The sequence below is a fragment of the Semicossyphus pulcher genome, unplaced genomic scaffold (assembly GCF_022749685.1).
Source record: "Semicossyphus pulcher isolate SPU_LCO1_2020_fin unplaced genomic scaffold, fSemPul1.0.p SCAF_25, whole genome shotgun sequence".
NCBI lineage: Eukaryota > Metazoa > Chordata > Actinopteri > Labriformes > Labridae > Semicossyphus > Semicossyphus pulcher.
Genome location: NW_027211699.1, coordinates 5,035,788 through 5,053,631, shown reverse-complemented (window position 1 = coordinate 5,053,631; position 17,844 = coordinate 5,035,788). Strand labels below are relative to the sequence as shown.

At 40.3% G+C, this 17,844-nt stretch overlaps 2 protein-coding genes across 4 annotated transcripts in view; one reads left to right on the top strand and one right to left on the bottom strand.

The window, feature by feature from the left end:
- Positions 1 to 947: 947 nt before the first annotated feature.
- Positions 948 to 8,693, top strand: litafd (LITAF domain containing). The gene is made up of 5 exons (XM_069676087.1): positions 948 to 1,013; positions 5,904 to 5,953; positions 6,065 to 6,163; positions 6,263 to 6,464; positions 7,597 to 8,693. Exons 2-5 carry the CDS (start codon positions 5,908 to 5,910, stop codon positions 7,712 to 7,714), a joined length of 465 nt encoding a protein of 154 aa, XP_069532188.1. The 5' UTR covers positions 948 to 1,013; positions 5,904 to 5,907; the 3' UTR covers positions 7,715 to 8,693.
- A 2,930-nt stretch (positions 8,694 to 11,623) lies between these two features.
- The window catches only part of usp7 (ubiquitin specific peptidase 7 (herpes virus-associated)), a 28,237-nt gene continuing 22,016 nt past the window's right edge, over positions 11,624 to 17,844 (bottom strand). For all 3 annotated transcript variants that reach the window (XM_069675832.1, XM_069675830.1, XM_069675831.1), the window contains exons 27-31: positions 17,470 to 17,569; positions 15,752 to 15,871; positions 15,563 to 15,634; positions 15,327 to 15,417; positions 11,624 to 13,546 (exon numbers count right to left, since the gene is read on the bottom strand). In XM_069675832.1, coding sequence (XP_069531933.1) covers positions 13,440 to 13,546; positions 15,327 to 15,417; positions 15,563 to 15,634; positions 15,752 to 15,871; positions 17,470 to 17,569 — 490 coding nt within the window. In that variant the 3' untranslated portion in view covers positions 11,624 to 13,439. The remainder of the gene's footprint in view (positions 13,547 to 15,326; positions 15,418 to 15,562; positions 15,635 to 15,751; positions 15,872 to 17,469; positions 17,570 to 17,844) is intronic.

The window sequence follows — 17,844 nt, the reverse complement described above, 5'->3', positions numbered from 1 at the left end:
ATCATACCTCCGGTGTTTGCTCATTATGAATTCACGATAGCGTTTCCTCAGTTCCTGTTTTTACTGAGCTCTTTGTTTACATGTTTTTATTTAGGCTTGTGCATAAAAATGATTGATTGATTGATTGATTGAGTGATTGGTCAGTGTGTGAATGGATGAATGTGATATGTAGCGTAAAAGCAGCTTTGAGTGGTCGCAAGACTAGAAAAGCGCTAAATAAATACAGTCCATTTACCATCATCCGTTAGCTCTCAGGATGGTTTAGCCTGTAATTTTCATGCATACAGATGAGCGTGGTTATGTTCAGATTCAGTTCACATTAATAGCATTTTATTTTCTCTTTACTTCTGTTCCATTATGTGATCATGTCATTGCTCATTCATATATAACTACCTATCAATCAATCATTTAAAGGCAGTACTGTATCCCAGAATGCCTCACCCAACAAGTTGGCTGCACATTATGTATCTCAGTGGGGAGCTTTGTTGTTTCAGCTCTTGCTCGCTTGTAAATCACATTGATTTTTTGTTGAATTTTAAATATGTTTTGTTTTTTAAGTATGTGTGTAAACTTCTGTCACTCAAACTCTCTCATTGGCTTTCTGGTCAAATTTCTGCTCATCCAATCTGCGTTGGATTTAACTGTCTCTCGTTAGAATACGAAGCAGCAGGTTGGGAAACTGGTTATTCGTACATGATGGTGAAAAACACACACACACACACACACACACACACACACACACAGACACACACACTCCCTCAATAATCTCCCAGAAACAAAGAACCAGTTAAAAAAGAAGACCAGAACAGGCTTTGAAGCTGCACCCAAACCCCCTGAGTGACTCATTCCAGCTGCGTATTCATGTCTTTGCCGATGACGGCAGGCTGTGGGCGGGGCCAGGGAGGAACTTGTACAGGTACAGGTGAGACAAGTGGAACTCTCAGTTATCTGGACTCTACATCAGCAGGAGCTTACACACACATCACTGCATACTGACTGCACGACCGGCCAAGGTAAGATATTCATGTACAGAGCTTGTAGGGCTGCATCTCAAACTGAGGGCATGTTCTCAAACTGAGGATTTCAAAGGAGTTACCGGTTATAATTTTTGGATTTAACTATAAATTAACTATATCATGTAAAAAAAACAGGCTTAATGGCTGGAAAACATACTCAGAAAGGTTCTATGCTTAATGTTATTCAACGCAACTGATAATCAATTAAGATAAATTAAATCCTCAGGCAGAAAAAGTTAAAAAGTTGAGATAAAAGAACAAAAATGCTTTTCACGAGTGCCATATACGTCATGAGCAGATTATCTCATCTCCATCTCATTAATGGAAGTAATCTTTACTTTACTTAAAAAGTACTTCTTGTTACTTTTGTTGTACTTTGTCTCCTCTTCCGTTTGGGTATATGAAGTTTTGAACAATAATGTGCACGGCCAAGGGTGTAGCCCAGCAGGGTACATGCAGCTGGTATTTCTGGATTTCATGTGAACGTGTCACTCAGCTCAACTAGGATCTGTAGGGGCGTTAAGCTCCATACATGTATGTATGTAGATGCTGATTTCCTCAGAAGCTTTTAATAAGGTTTAGATTTTACTCTTGTAAACTTGATCTTATAATATGGCTGTCTGTGATTCTGTAGCTGTTACTGAAATGTAAGTTTCTATAGTATTCTTTAGCTTTTTTGATACAGGTTTATTGCAGTTTGGGCGTTGATGAAACCCTCTTAAAGTGACAGCGACATAAGAATGTCTTTTTTGTGCTGATGTAAACAATTAAAACAATTGTAACAGTTATGGAAAAATTACTTAAAACTTTGACTTAAAACATACTTTTTTTTTACTTTCAAGTTTTAATATGTTGTTGTCGGGCAGATTTGAGATCGGTTAAGTAAAGAGGTCAGACTCAGTGAGCAATAAGTCCTTCATCTGGTCATTTTCTCCCTCTTTCATCAGCTGATCATTAAAGTGCATCATGGGGAGTTCCTCTCGCTCACACAGAGAAAGAAAGAGTCAGGTTTGACCAGCACGGATGCCACATACAGTGAGGCCACACCTATGACTCAGATGTGTCTCAGGGTGTTACCTTTAAAAAAAATCAGCATTAGAAAGAGCGAGTTTCACTGAACTCGACAGTTTGTCGATGATTGGCCTTGTGGATTAACAGCTGGTGTGACAATATGAAGACACCTTGTAATCACTTAAAAGTCTAACAGGCTGGTGTCACTTCATTTATTAAGATGGATGAGGAGTTGAAAACTGGCTCATCATGGGCCAGATTTTCTCGATCTGTCACACCCAATACTTCCTTCCTTAATTCACTCCCTGCTTTCGGGAGCGCTGTCTGAGCTGAGGTCATGTGCTTCAGTCCTCTCTCACAGAGTCTGTATTGTTTGATCAGCAGCCTCTAACTTTCTCCCTTTGCGATTTGAAAGCATTTCTGCAATGAGGCAGACGAATGTTTCGGAAGCCACACCCAGCCGCTGCCTCCATCAGCGGCCTTACGTCTCGTCTGATGACTGAAACATCAGCCTTATCATGGTGATAATGATAATGATATTGTACATTATTTCTTTACAGAAATGATTCATATTTATTTAACTGAAGTTATAATTTTTATAATGTTTTTGTTCTTGAACGCACCATTACTGCTCTACTTTGCAGTGCATCCCCAACTGGTATTTTTCCTTAAGTAAACTTTCCAATTCATGAAAGGCGAACAGGCCTCACAACTTTAAAGACCGAACTGTTTCCTTGAACGTACTTGAACTCAACATAACAAAAATTTAATTTTTCAGCTGCTACAACAACAGACAGAGCAGCTACCCTTTACTGTAGTTCTTTAATAAAATGCTTCTAGGAGGTTAAAGTGATGGAAAGGCACAGTTTGGAAATACATTAATATTTACAATCATGCTTTTATGGGATGTTCTGGACAGTTTTTTCAGGGAAATTTACTTTGAGCATACTTTCAATGAAACTTTTCACTTACATAACGTCAGTGTTTTATTGTCTCATATGTGCAAAGCAGTCTGACACTGAGAGAAGCATGCAGCACGGTGGCATTCCTGCACAAACACATGGGCGTATACAGGTTCTTTGTGTGTGTGAGTGTGTGTGTGTGTGTGTGTGTGTGTGTGTGAGACAGAGAGAGAGAGAGAGAGAGAGAGAGAGAGAGAGAGACACACACACACACACACACACACACACACAATGACAAAGCTGTCCATCATCTTCTTCGGGTCCAAATTTGAATGACAAGTGGTTAATTGCTACATCTGCCACATCTCAGTTTATGTAACGAACAGAAAATCTGGGAACTGAGTTTGTGTGTGATCTGACTTAGCCTACGTTCAGGGACCCATTGCAGAAAAAAAGACCACATAATTCGGACGGTGGGTCTAATTTCAGACCGAAACTATGTCTTTATGACTGTAGACCAAGGTCCCTAACATGTAACCTAGGACCCCTAAAGTCACTTATGTCTGCATGTGTGTGTCTGTGATCTGAGGCTACGTTCAGGGACCCATTGTAGATTAAAGACTGTGTAATTGTGACCGTGGACCTAATTTCAGATAAAAACTGTCTTTATTAATGTAGACCAAAGTCCCCATATACCCTATGGTCCCCTAAAGTGACTTAAGTCTGTATGTGTTTGTGTGTGTGTGTGTGTGTGAGTGTGTGATCTGACTTTACCTACATTCAGGGACCCATTGCGAAATAAAGGCATAATTGGGACGTTAGGTCAAATTTAGGACAAAACTATTTCTCTTTCAATGTAGACCAAGGTCCCCAACATGTGAACTATGGTCCCCTAAAGTGACTTAAGTCTGTATGTGTGTGTCTGCGATCTGCCTTTACTTACATTCAGGGACCCATTGTAGATTAAAGACCACGCAATAAGAAAAGATAAGATACAGCAGCTTCCAAAACAGGCAAATGAAATAAAGTACTCAAGTAATAAAAAAGACTAAATGTTGGTGGCAAAAAAAAGATTTAAAAACATCAGTAATAACAGTAACATAATAAAGATAAACAAAAATTATCGAAAGATAAACTAAAATTTGCTGTAGTATTGCACAGTGTAGCAGAAATGATTGCACAGTAATTGCTACCATGGGACAAAAACTATGTCTCTATCAGGACAGAGCAGTGTTTTGGTCAGGGGTTATGTTAAGGGTTTGGGAAAGTCTCCAGAAAATGAGTACAAGCCAATGTAGACTAAGGTCCCCAACATGTAATCTATGGTCCCCTAAAGTGACTTATGTCTGTATGTGTTTTTGTGACAGCGTGAGAGAGAAAGAGAGATGCATAGTCATTTGAGAGTGTTTGTTTATATGAAAAAAGTTTCACACAAGGAGGAAGCGGAGACAAAAAATGATGAGGTAGCGTTATGTGCATCTTCTCGGCAGGTTTTTCCTGTATGGGATCGACATACGAAACTGGTCACATGACTTTTGTTTCTAAAGGTCATTAAAAGCAAAAATCAGCAAGTGTGCGAAAGATCAGCTGTTTTGTTGTGACAAACTAAACTGTCAGCAGAAATTGAAGCTATTGATATGTGAATATGTGAGCAGTGTACATGATGACAATAAACATTGCGTTTTTATGTACATACTCAAATTTGCACAATACGTCAGTTAAGAGTAAACTGTTTCCCTCCAGGAAGTGCCAGAAACTAAAAACTGTACTTTAGAAATGTCTCAAGCTCTAATTACAAAAATGATTATTATAAGATTCAAATAAGTTTTCTCTTTTAATGGGCATATGAATTTGTTCTGCACTATTTTTCAAGACCTATGTAGTCGACTTATTATCATAACTAGACAGTTGTTGGTTATTTGTAGGTCAAATTTTTCCTACAAGATGAGAATGCTAATTAAGATCCGATGAGGCCATGTCACAGATTCTTCTCATCGTAGAGTAATAACTAATTACTCTGCATCTTCTGGACTGACTGTGTCGTGATAGACTTAATCAACCTTCAGTCAAACAAGATTTTTATCCCCTCCCCTCCCCCGACTGCAATTTGTGGGCCATCTATCGTATCTTCACGGCTCACGTTCCTCATTTCCTCAAAATGGATATTTTGAAATAACATCAGTGTAGTTTCGGTCGTAGAAAAGTAGAATATATAGATTATTGTGTTGTGCTAGTGTGCAGGGAACAACTTCAGACTCTGATAGATCTGTACTTTTAAATATCTGTTGAACAAGCTTGTTGAAGACGTCTGTAATGTATTTGCAAGTACGATTAAGTCAAGGTGTGGTGGCCTACAGAGAGATAACATCAATAACTGTTTATTTTGTCAATGTATTATTCTTGCAGCAATAATCCCTTAAGATTTTTACAAATCAAACCCAGTTCTCTGTTTCACTCCATGTATTTGTTTGATACAGCATGCTGTTGTAGAAAAAGGTGACGCATGAAAATCTAGTTTTACAAGTAATGAACATATACGATAATGAGTCCAAATAAATCCGTGCAGCCTCTCAGATGGTTTGCTAGAGTTCAAGTGTGAACAGACAAAGACTCATTTAGCAACCACGCCTGAAACATGTCAATCATCACACTTTAGACTGAGTCCCGCCCGGGCGTTTCCCCTCAGTGCTACTGACAAGGAACATCTACACAATGCAGTAAATATACTCTGTACCAACAACTGATTCATCACTTTGGGCCTTAATATCAGCCAGTGAGACACATTTTCAGCAGAGCCTGATTCTTTAAGCTGCATCAGTCTGGCTTCGGCTCCATCTAGTGGCAAGGAGTGGCATTGCATAAGCTTCAATCTGAGGAGAGGGAATGGGAAACTGTAAGGTTTTAGTGTATTGTTTCTCTACTGCTGATAAAGAGAGAAACCCTTTGTAACATCCTTTTCTGTCTCTCTTTGTAGCACAATGAGTGCAGATGGAAAAACTAACCCCCCTCCCTACATCCTCCCAGGTAAACCCACACACATCACGCCCACTCGCATCATCATTGTTGTGTGACTGGCTCACCGACTCCATCTTGTTTTTTTTGTCCTTTCTTTGTTTTGTTCCTTTTTCTGTCCAGTGGGAGGTCAGGGCGACGGGTCTGGAGTGCAGGTTTACCATGTCCACTCCCCCTTCACTCACGCCGAAGACACCGCTGCTGCTTCTAACGCAAACCAAGGTAGACGCAAACCTGATGTTACACTTGCTGGTAACACATGAACTAACAATTCTTTGAACATCTCTTTAATGATTCCTTCCCTCTTTCTTCCTCCCTCAGTGTACACCAGCGGAGGAGGCAACCTTGGTTCAGGTCTAGAATCAGGGGATGGCAAAAGGAGGTTTGTGAGCTACGACTCGGCGCTGGGGGATTCTCCAGGGATGACGACCTGCACCTCCTGCCAGCAGCAGGTCATGACCAACGTCACCTACAAAGCTGGGACATACGCCTGGCTGATGTGCTTACTCTTCATCTGCTGCGGGTGAGTGTGTTGTTCAGGGCAGTTGTCATTTGACTCGGAGGCCATGTCCACACGTACACGGGTATTTTTCAAAGCAGAGCTTTTTCTCTGCGTTTTGGGCTTTCGTCCACACACAAAAGCTGTTTTAGGTCACTGAAAACTGATCTGTTGTAAAACTCTGACCGGGGTGAAGACTTTTAAAAACTCTGTTTCCACGGAGACGCGTAGACGGGGTAAACAGCGTTTTTGGCTCGTGGCGTCAGGCTGTGCGCTCCATGTTATCTCCATGGTGGCGCGTCACAAATGAGGTGACATTCCTTGCAAAAAAGACGGACATGACAAAAACAGTGATGCTTAACAGGACTTTTTACATGTTTACACATATATGTACAAAGGCGTCGGGATAGATTATTTCAGACTTCTGACTGGCCACGACTCATCTTCTTCTTTGCAGCACCTGGTGATATCGCCACCTGTTGGTGTGGCATTCTCATGACAGCGTTTCTGTTGTGTTTTTGTGTTTTTGTTTGGACGTGGATTTTTTATAACCGTGTTTGTGTGGACGGGATTTTTTTGGAAAACAAAGGAGGCAAAAACTCAATAATACCCGTGTAATTGTAGACACGGCCTTACATTCTACTATTAAAGTCGAGGTGAAAAGAAAAATGTCATTTTAATCCTTTTAGATCACATCTCCGGTAATATTGTGCATCTATTTGACAATATAGGCCCAAAAAAATACAGAAAATCAATTTCTTCGTATTCTTATATCAAACTCCGATCATTTTTTCTTCCGGTAACATTAAATTTCATGCGTGCTTACGTAAGTTAGCACCAAACAATTTCAACCAATCAATCTGCAACATTTAGCCGCAGAGCACCAAGAACGCTCGGTCAGTTAGCTAGCTACTGCGCTGTGGAGAACGTCTGTCTACGCCCACTTCTCAACGATCAAATCAAATCCCTCTAATGATATGTCCCGCCTGCACGTCCTGTTTCACTCGGAAATACGTCACGATACGGAAGCTAGATACTCTCGAAATGCCGTTTCAGCTCGACTTTAAAGGTCGCTCAGAGAGGCATGATACCACACATTTAGGATCTGTTTACACATTGCTACATGATACTTACTCTTTGTGTTTGTGTGTTGTAGGTTAGTCCTGTGCTGCTGCCTGATTCCTTTCTTCATGAAAAGGTTCAAGGATGTGTACCATACATGCCCCCGCTGCAACAGAGTCCTGCACGTCGAGAAGAGAAAATGCTGTAAATGAAGAACATGAGGGGCAGAAACGGATCCGCAGAAATATGAAATAACATCCTGTTACATTTGTCTGTGTTCGGGATGTTTATGTTTATTTCTTTGGATGTGCACCGGCATTAGCCGAGGCAAAATCTAACATCATATTATTAGCAAACAGACTGGGCGTGATTGTGATGTCAGAGTTAATCCCTTTTTGCACTTTCTGGAAGCTGTTTTATTTTTGTCCCAGCAGAAAAAAGACTTTCTCTATTATCCTTCTCAGAAACTTCTGCATACATGATGTTATAAATATGAAGGCTTGTACATAAACTTCATCAAATACTTTAGTTTTTATGGGAGTGAGGATTTAAAAAATAAACAGACCAGGTACCCATTTATAGTAATTTAAAATATCTATACATTAAACCAGAGCAGGTTTTTGTTAATCAGAAATTAAACCTACAGAATAAATTGAAGCCAGTGTGGCTTCTTTGTGTCATATTTATACGTTTACAGCCATGAAACTATTCTTTTAATTCTTACATAAAGGGATGAAGGGCGATCTGAGTGAGCAGGAAGTTCAATGTAAAGCTTATATAGTGCACAATAACAGCTGGCTGTAAATATAATATTTTTAAGATCATTTGCATCTTTACCTCCAAACAAAGATATGCTGTGTTTATTATTACAATGCAAAGAACAATGCAATTAAAGCATGATGTGTTCAGTGGCAGATTGACACTGTGAGTGTTTGTTGAGCCACTGATCAAGACACTGAATCTTTTAACTCATTTATTCTCTAAACATCTACTGAGAAATGTGTTTGTCTTTTTTGTTCTAGCTTGTACAAAAAAAGATTTCAAGAGAGCCGAAAAAATGTTGTGAGGGATGTTTCTCCTCCGCACGTTTTCCACAGGATGAAACCGAGTATGCATGGACTTCTGTTATGTGCTGTTATTATCTATTTTATATCATTATTTCTCTAATAAAAGTACACTATATAGATTATATATGGCACACTGTTGTGATACTTTGCTTTTTTCTCTTTTACCTTGCCCTCCTTTTGACAGGTCAAAGGTCAGGGCCACAAAACTGACCTGTGGGTAGAGTGGGTAACTTTTGGTCATATAGCACAGGCTTCTTCAGCTGTGTCTCAATTTAGGCTGCATCCTTCGAAGGACGCGTGCTGCGTAGGATGAGTCGAGATTTGTAGCAAGAGTTGACCACTAAGGCTGATATGAGACAGTCTGGTCTACTGAGGATTTCCTGTTTGCCTGACTGCCAGTTCCCGCCCTTACCCTTGTGTCACCAAATGCCACTGCTTTAGCAACAGGTAGCTAGCTGACTAACTAGCTAGCTATGGATACAGCAGTGGCAGCGCGCACAACTCCAAAAATAAGTTACAAAGTATCGTTTCGGGTGCACGGCAAAAAATGAAATTCAGAAAAAACAGAAAGCTCACATTGTGACCCACATTAAAGTCAGTTCTACTTGATCCTTTGAGTGCCTGGGCTTTCTGTTTTTTCTAACTAGCTAGCTAACATAACTAACATCACATAACTTAGCCTATTAATTAAAGGATAGTTTAAAGTTTCACGGCCCCCCTTTTTTTAAGTTTGTATTGCTATTCGACTGAGTTGAAACCAAAAGCTTTGACATTAAAAAGTGTATACCTCGGCCGCTTAAGTGTCTGCCACCTTGTTTGGAGTGACGCGCAATGAATCTCAGAATACATTGCACCTGGCTGCATCTGAAGGAGCCTTCAAAATGGGGAGCCTTTGGCACATTTCTGGGACACAACTGGCCTAAAAATACGTCCTTCAAAAGGATGCAGCCCCTGAATTCGGCACATTTCAATTTTAAATTGTCAAGAAGACAGAAAATTCTTAATGAACATGAAAGCTGGGAAAAAGTAGCTCCAAGACAGCTACTAAAAACCGCGTGAGCAGCTGTTTCCGAGGTCAAGAACTAACTTTGGTCTCCGCTGTTTGTTTGAGAGCAAAGCAACCAACACTGCAGAAGGTGTAAAGGTAATGCTGCATTAAGTGATGTATTAGCCATGCTAGCATCAGGTGAAAACGTACTTTCTGTCAATAATGTGGTTTTTCACGACCATGTGTGGACGATAACCCCAGATCTCTCACACATGTGGATATCACTGTTAGTGCCCTACATTAAACCAAAAGACAACATTGACATTTAGCCCAAACCATGATCTTTATCTTAACCTAAACAAGTCATGTGACAGTTTCACAGTTAAGGATCAAATACTTAGTGAAGTTTACAAAAGAGCTTGTTAGGGTTAAAATAACGTGCGTTTTAACCCATTCATCTTGAGCTTCTTCTTGGACAACAGGGATTATGTCACTCTGTAGAAGCCTACATAATCAGAAACACTGAACAATTCTTGTGAGGGTTTTACAAATCTAGGGTTAGGCCTACTACCTACCATTTCCTAGTTAAAAACCAAATACCTGCAAAATGTCCCAAAATTCCCAGCAGCCTCAGCTTTACTTGCATTAAATGCCAGGAAGCAAATGTTAGCATGCTAACATGCTAAGCTGACACAGAGAACATGACAAACATTTCTGCTAACTTCAGCATGTTAGCATTTAGGTCAAAACCTCTCTTTGCTACAGCAGCATGGCTGTAGAGTGTCAGTGTTGTTTAAAGTTTAAAGCAAATCAAATATTCTCACCTGAAGGCAGCACGAGGACTCCTCAGCTATGTTTCTTTGACCTCCGGCCAGCATGGGGAAACAGTCTGAAATTATCTTCCATCCAAAAGCACACTGTATCTCTGAAGTTTGTCCTACTTTAGGAAGAGTGAGTAGGTTTCAGACGCCTACGAAGATTCTCAAAGGCAACTTTAGGTAGAGGGGATTGCATTGTTATCTCTCCAATGAAAGTAAGAACATGTCATCAGCTCACGTTAAGTCCCAAAACTAGTTCTACATTTTGGGATACCTATTTGTATTCTAGCCAAGAGCTCGAGGGTAACACCGGTGCAACTTCCATGTCTGTCAACTAAATACTAAGCTAACTTCAGCCGACAGCCAGCTAGCTTAGTTTAGGATAGTGTACACAAATTAGAAAGGATAAATTAGCTTGCTGTTTTTCTTGGCTCTGACTTGTTGCGAGACTATAGAAAGTTACTGCTCCAAGGTGAGAAAGTCAGGCATGTAGCACAGTTAACAAAGGAACATTTTAAAGCTACACTGTACTTTTGTATAGATTACACAAACGAGACATAGCGTATTAAATGGTGAGTTTAAGGTGTGTCAGTAGGAAGATTTTGTTTGAGGGTAACACTGGTATAACTTTCATGTCTGTCCACTAAATACTGAGCTAACTTTATCCAACAGTCAGCTAGTTTAGCGTAGGGTCGTCTCTACACAGATTGGAAACAGGGAATTAGCTTGCCGTTTTTCTTGGCTGTGTGAGTTGCGAGTCGATAGAAAGTTACCGCTCCCAGCCGAGAAATAGTCAGGCATGTAGCACAAGTAAAGGGAATTTTAATATAGACGTTTTACTTTTGCGTTTAAAGGGTGCTGGTAGGAAGATTTTGTTAGCTTCAGTGAAAATTTGAGGGTAACCCTGGTACAACTCTTATGTCTGTCCACTAAATACTAAGCTAACTTTAGCCAAAAGCCAGCTAGCTTAGCTTAGGATAGTGTACACATATTAGAAACAGAATCAGCTTGCCATTTTTCTTGGCTCTGACTTTAAGGGGTGCCAATAGGAAGATTTTGATGGCTTTAGAAAGAGCAAGGCTAGCCGTTTGCCCCTTCTTCCAGTCTTCATTCTAAGCTAATCTTGGTTGCTAGCTACAGATTGGCATCAGCCTTCTCCTTCTACTGTCCAAGCTATAATTGCATTTCCCTGTCTAATTTTAAGCGTTTCTGGTTGAGAACTAGTACGGACAAGCAGCTGTGTTTTTGGTTTTATAGAAAATTTTATTCAACATACATTTTCCAGCAAAAAGGCAATATACAGGAATAGTTGTCGTACACTGCTGCTACACTGAGGATTTTAAACTGGAAAAGATCAAATTAAGGTGTGATTCTGCAGGTCATCTTTGTACTGCACTTTTTAACAAGACAAAACCAATGCAGTTAGTTTTGAAAGAAAGAAATCCAAATGTAACAGAAAAAAATCGTCAATGGTACATCAGGAACGCAAAGAAAAAGAGAGAAAACCCTACACACAAGAAATATGAACACCTGGCTCCTTCTGTACCCAACAACAAAGGCGTGTGTTTCTCTTAAATTTTACACGTTCATATTTTTAAATATACAATTCTTAAATGTTGTCTTTACAGAGCCAGCTATGCGCTATTAGGGGAGCATTCCATCTGTGCTTTAAAAAATAAACAAACAAAAATAATAAATTCATAGGGCTTTAAGTGTTTCTTACAATGCTGGTTTTGTCTCTACATGATCCTCAAACCTGCGGGCTCGAAGTGTCTGCAGCTCCCTACCAAGCACAGCGCAGTTACTGCTCCAAACCACCAGGAGGCGACAGTTTCAATCAAGAGAAGATTCCAAAGCTCATTTATGTGATTATGGTCAGAGGAGGAATGACTGAGAAAGACATTAAAACCCCCGGAAAAACAAAAAAAATGGAAGAGAAAGTCAAGGGGGGGTCATGTCCATGCATGTGTGTGTGTTCTTTGAAGTCACAGAGCAACTCAAAACCACAATCAAACTGTACATTTGCCAGTCCTGAGAACCTCCGACAATAAGTGCCAACGTGCAAGATGAAATACAGACAAATTTCCTCCTTTATCCCCCCATTTATTTTTAAACAGATGCTGTGTGTTTTTATTGTATTATACAAGATCTGCAGAAAGAGACAAAAAAAAAACATTTTCCTCCAACCAAACTAAGAAAGAAAGATTTGTGTGTAAACTTGGAAATACTTGTTTTGTTGCACTAAAAGGATGGGAGCAGAAAATATAAAGAAACCACGTCAGTGCAACCCAAAGAGCGTCAATGATGGGCGCAAGTTTGCAGCTGTTTTTTTGCAAAAAATGATCAGCCCTCCGCCCCTTTTTTTCTGTCAGTTAGTCCTCGCAAACATCCTTCCAATAAATTCTCCACACAGCAGCATGGTGCCTCTTCAAAAAAACTCAATTAAAAACAACCCCCAAAAAATCTGAAGGGAAAAAAAGCTAGTGGGTGGGGTGGGAAACGGAAAAAAACTAGGTCTAGAAGTTCATATATATATATATATATATTTATGTATATATATATACACACTTATATTTATACTGTGTCCCACTTCTTCTTTCCTCTCCGCTTATTTTATATTAAAATCCAATTTCATTTCTCCCACTTCCAGACAGGCAACAAAAAAACAGGCTATCAACAGGTTCAGAAGCCAGAAGAAAAAAAATAAAACGAACAGCCTCAAATGTGGAGGGACACAATTACAAAAAAATAAAATAATCAAAATCAACAGTCAGGAGGTGGTTGGTGCAGTTTATTTTGTGGTTGAGGGATAATCCATCAGCTGCAGCAAAATCCATATCGCTGAAGACATAGTGCCGGTGTAGAGCTGTAGAGGTGTCCAGGCGGGGTGTTAAAAGTGATGAACAAACACACACACAAGCACGCACGCAGTCTCTCACACACAAACTCACACGGTTGGTTACAGTCTGTGGTTATGGTGTGTTAAAGAAGGTAGGGAGGAAGGCGGAGCAGGAGCAGGAGCAGGAGGAGGATGAGGAGGACAAAGAGGAAGGGCGGGCAGCTTTTAGTTGTGGATCTTGATTGCTTTCTCAAGGTAGGTGTAGCGTCCTCTCTTTGGAGCTTTGTTGAAATGATCCAGCCCTAGCCAGGGGCGCGGGTGAGACATGTTACCTGGAGGGACAAGCAGCAGTTTTCTGGTAAGTGTGTTTGCTGAGACCAACCTACTCGCTGTTGGCTATTATACAAGTAATTTCCAGAAAAGAAACATTTACGAACCACAATATAAAACAGAAAACGCACAACCTTAAAAACCCTCTCGGTAAACATTGGAAACTGCTGCTCATCACCTGCTCCCAATAAACGTGGCATCCCGCAAGGCTCAATATTAGGGCCTCTTTGATTTTCATTATGCTTGCCTCCCTTTGGCTCATTTTTGGAAATAAAACCTGTAGTATCACTCCTATGCTGATGACACATTATTATATTGACTGGTTTGATGGGGCAGCGCTCGCTGAATAACCTTTTTAACAGTTTAAATGATGCTGGATGGCAAGAAATTTCTAATAACTAAAAAAAACAAGACCTTAGACCTATTATTAAATTTAAATAAACAAGCCATTTCCATGTGAAGAGCAGCTTTTATCAGCCGAGAACCGTAGCCTTATTGAAGCTGTATTTATTTCATAAGTACCTAGATTATATTACTGCCACTCTCTCTATGTGGGGCTAACCCATTTAACTCTTTCTATAGTCCAAATGTTTTAAAATGAAACTGCTAGACTTTTAACTGGAACTAAGACATTACAACACATCACTTCTGTTCTTGCAGATGGGCACTGGTTACCAGTAAAATACAGAATTCATTCTAAAGTCTTAGTATTTGTTTTAAAGCCTTAAATGGATTGGCTCCACAACACACTGCTAATTCCATACTTTGCCCCCAGGTCATTTATGTCTTCCTCTCTCTCGCTTCTTAACCACATCTAGAAAGCAAAGTTGATCTGGCTTTTTTAGTTGCTGATCCAAGACTCCTGTTTCACATTAAAGAAACACTTTTTCATTTAAATAAATTTCTTTTAAGTCACTATCTGTCACTGAATGAGTTAACACAATGGTGATTGAGCCTATGGCCAACCGATGAAAGCCTTTGCATTTGCAGTATATAATATTATTATGGACTGGGTGTCTGCGGTGACATTCGCAGAAAAAAATCACTAGCGGCGCCCAGTTAGTGACGCGTTTTCCATCACCCAGTAGTGGTTGGTCTGCCAGAGAGGGTAGGCGGAGCTAAGTGGCTGCACTTCCAGTTTCTGTGAGCATTGCGAGGAAATTGTAATCTACTATGGCTGAAAAAACAAAGAAAAGATGGATGACTACAGATACAACTTCAAAAATAAGTGAAAATCCAAAGAAAAAGAAACAAATTCGACGCTCAGATGAAGCAAACAGTCTGAAAAGGAAAGCGAGGACAATCAAGAGTCCGAACCATGACAAAGGGAGCCAGCCGTATAGGCCTGGTTAAATTGGGAAGTGTGCTCATAACAATAAGTGCCTTCGTCAACTGTAAAGCACTTTGGGTCAACTCCTGCTTTTTTAAATGTGATGTTAAATAAAGTCACTTGACTGAAGTTTAATCTTCAAGAGGGAAGGGCAAAAAGGCCATTTTCAGCAACACTTCCAAGCTTCCCCCACTAGTGTTGATCATGATAGAAAAAAGGTTAAAGAATAAATCACGTTAATAATCTCCAGGAGGGTGCTCTTGCATGAATTTGGGGAGAGTATAAGAATGGACTGTTGGACATTTTACCGTCATTATGATAGCAACACATTAACATGCTTCTGTCTTACTAAGAGACGTTGCTGTTGTGATGTTACCAATAGTGCAGTAACAGTAACAGCAGTGGTCGTGTTAGCAGCATTCTCAGTAGCAGCTAAAGCAGAGAGTAAATACCTGGCTGTGGTTCAAAGTCCTTCAGGTTGACCTCATACTCGTCTTCAGTGATGTACTGATGCCGCCCCATCATCACGATCGCAAACTTGAACTGAGAACAAACAAACACAGATATGTTACTTAACACAGATGTTACAGTCACAGTGAAGTTTGAGAAAACTATTTTAGCTTATGTAGATATTCATCAGAAAACATTATGAATGGACTTAGTAAAGCCAGTTTTCATGGTGTTTTACCTTCTCAAATTCTTTCTCCTGAATGTCCAACATGGTCTGGATCCTCCTCATCACCTCCCTAAATGACTCGCCCTGAAGGGTGTGTGGGTGGGGGGTAAAAGTTGGAAACAAGCAGACAAACACACAGTATAAGTAACTGACTGATGTGATCTAGAATGCAAACTCTTTCAGGCGAGGTCAAACACACACCTGTCTGATCTTGAGCAAGAAGGGGATCCCGAAGGTGCCGAACACTTCCTTGTGGAAGTGAGCCACGGGGATAAGCATTTCACTGTCCTTGTCCAAGTCCACCTGGTCCAAAGGAATCTCCTAATAGGATAAGTGCCAGAGAGCAGATTTAGTCGGGTCAGATACTTCAGAGCAGGTGATGAAAGGTTTGTGAAAAGTCAATCTCGGATCCCATCGGCTATAGTCTGGTGATGATATAGCCTCTGGGGACAAAGGTGAACATGTCGGGCCTGTCTGGTTTAGCCAGTCAGGACTTCCTTTTCCGCGTGCTGCATTGTTTACAGAAAAAGAAGCCATTTCTCTTCTTTCGTCTTAAATTTACCGAAATTTCAAAATCATGATGCAGATTAGTAAAAAGTCAAAATGAAGCTTTGTCAGGTCCGTCCTCAAGAGGAGAAGAAAACTACCTTTAAAATGCTCGTTGGTTGAACGGAGGTCGGATCCATCGTTTCTGATGAATTTGAGGAAGTAGGGAAATCTAAATGCTGAATGCTTTTCATGACACAGCGTCAAGGGAATTTATCTCAAGCTGAATTTTAGATCTAGAGCAGTAGAGTTAGCTGTTAGCATGCAGATGTCTGTTTATAGAGATTAGATCCATCTGCTTTTGCTCTCCACACGGACTGTTTTTCCTGCATACGCAGCAGCAGGCTGCTGATACGGGATTGGTCAAAATTACTTGGACTACAAACTTACTACAAACGGAAACCAGACCACTTGCCCTCCCTAAACTCCACGTTCCTGCCTACAGATTTGTATGTAGAATCTGTAAATAGAGATTAGTGAAAAGGTAACCGGTGTAGTGTCAGCTCAAAGTTTACCTGCTTCTTTAAAGCTCTAAATTTGGCTTCAAATAGAAGAAAAGCTAAATGTCTAATTAGGCATCAACAAAAAACTGATCTTAAATAAACGATCAGAACTATTAGAAAATCTGGATAATCAGCTAATTTTACAGTTTAGAACATTTCTAAAAACTGAGGAAGCGTCATGTTTTGATCTCTCTTTCTCCTCACACAACAAAGGTGCAAAGGACCATCAGTGTAGTGTAGCTGCTTATGTCTGAGCCATCTGAGACAGACTCTGCAGAGGAAGCAGAAGCCCCAGAGTCTGAAAATTATGAATTTCAATCGGACCATGAACGTTACAAGTTACAAACTGCATTGCTATATAGATCATAGTTAGCAGTTAGCATAGACATGCAGAGCTAGCTGAGATGCTTTTATTTGTTCACAGATCTATGAATGCAGTTCTAATTGTTGGCTCTGTAGCGTTAGCTAGAGCTATGTCATTATTGAACTAAACTCCTTTGTCGCTGAACATAAGGTGATAAATTAAAAATAATGGTGTTGTTGTGGATCTGGGTTTCCAGGGGCTTTAAACAGCTAAACAAATTCTGTTATTAACGGTGGTTTAAGTTTTGCCTGAGCTGCGGTGCTGCCCTAGACATATGTGTTGGTTCTCAAGTGCTACAGACTTTTAAACCAGAAGATTTAACTATTTTGAAGAATTGAAACCCTGAAAGTAACGGCTGCCAAAAGTGGCTGCTTGTGTAGACAAACTTCGGGGCTGCATCAAAAAGTATAACGGTGTCAGGCTGTCGGCTGTTACGTGGAGTAGCGACTCAAGAAGAGGAGACTTACTTAAAAACCACACGGGGATCGCCCCACATACACACTTACCTCTATTCTGAAGGTGCGGCTGGCAGCCGGAGATAAACATTCTAGCAGTTCGTCCTCCTGGTGAACCCCGATGATTTTATAGCTTACTATCTCTAACAGCCTGCAGGGAGACAGACAGACAGACAGAGAGAGAGAGGCGGAGAGGGAGAGAGGGGGGTGGATTAATACTGAACAGAGGCTCTTCTCATTTTCAGAGCATAAAATCACATTAAATAACAGATAACATAAATAAGTCGACTAAAATAATAATTGGAGGTTAATCCAGAGTTAATCTACATTTATAGAAATCTGTGCAACACTTCAATTCGGGGTTCTGAGGTCAACAAGAGACTGTAAGATGATTGCAATGTTATTGTGCAGCCATAGAAACTGGTG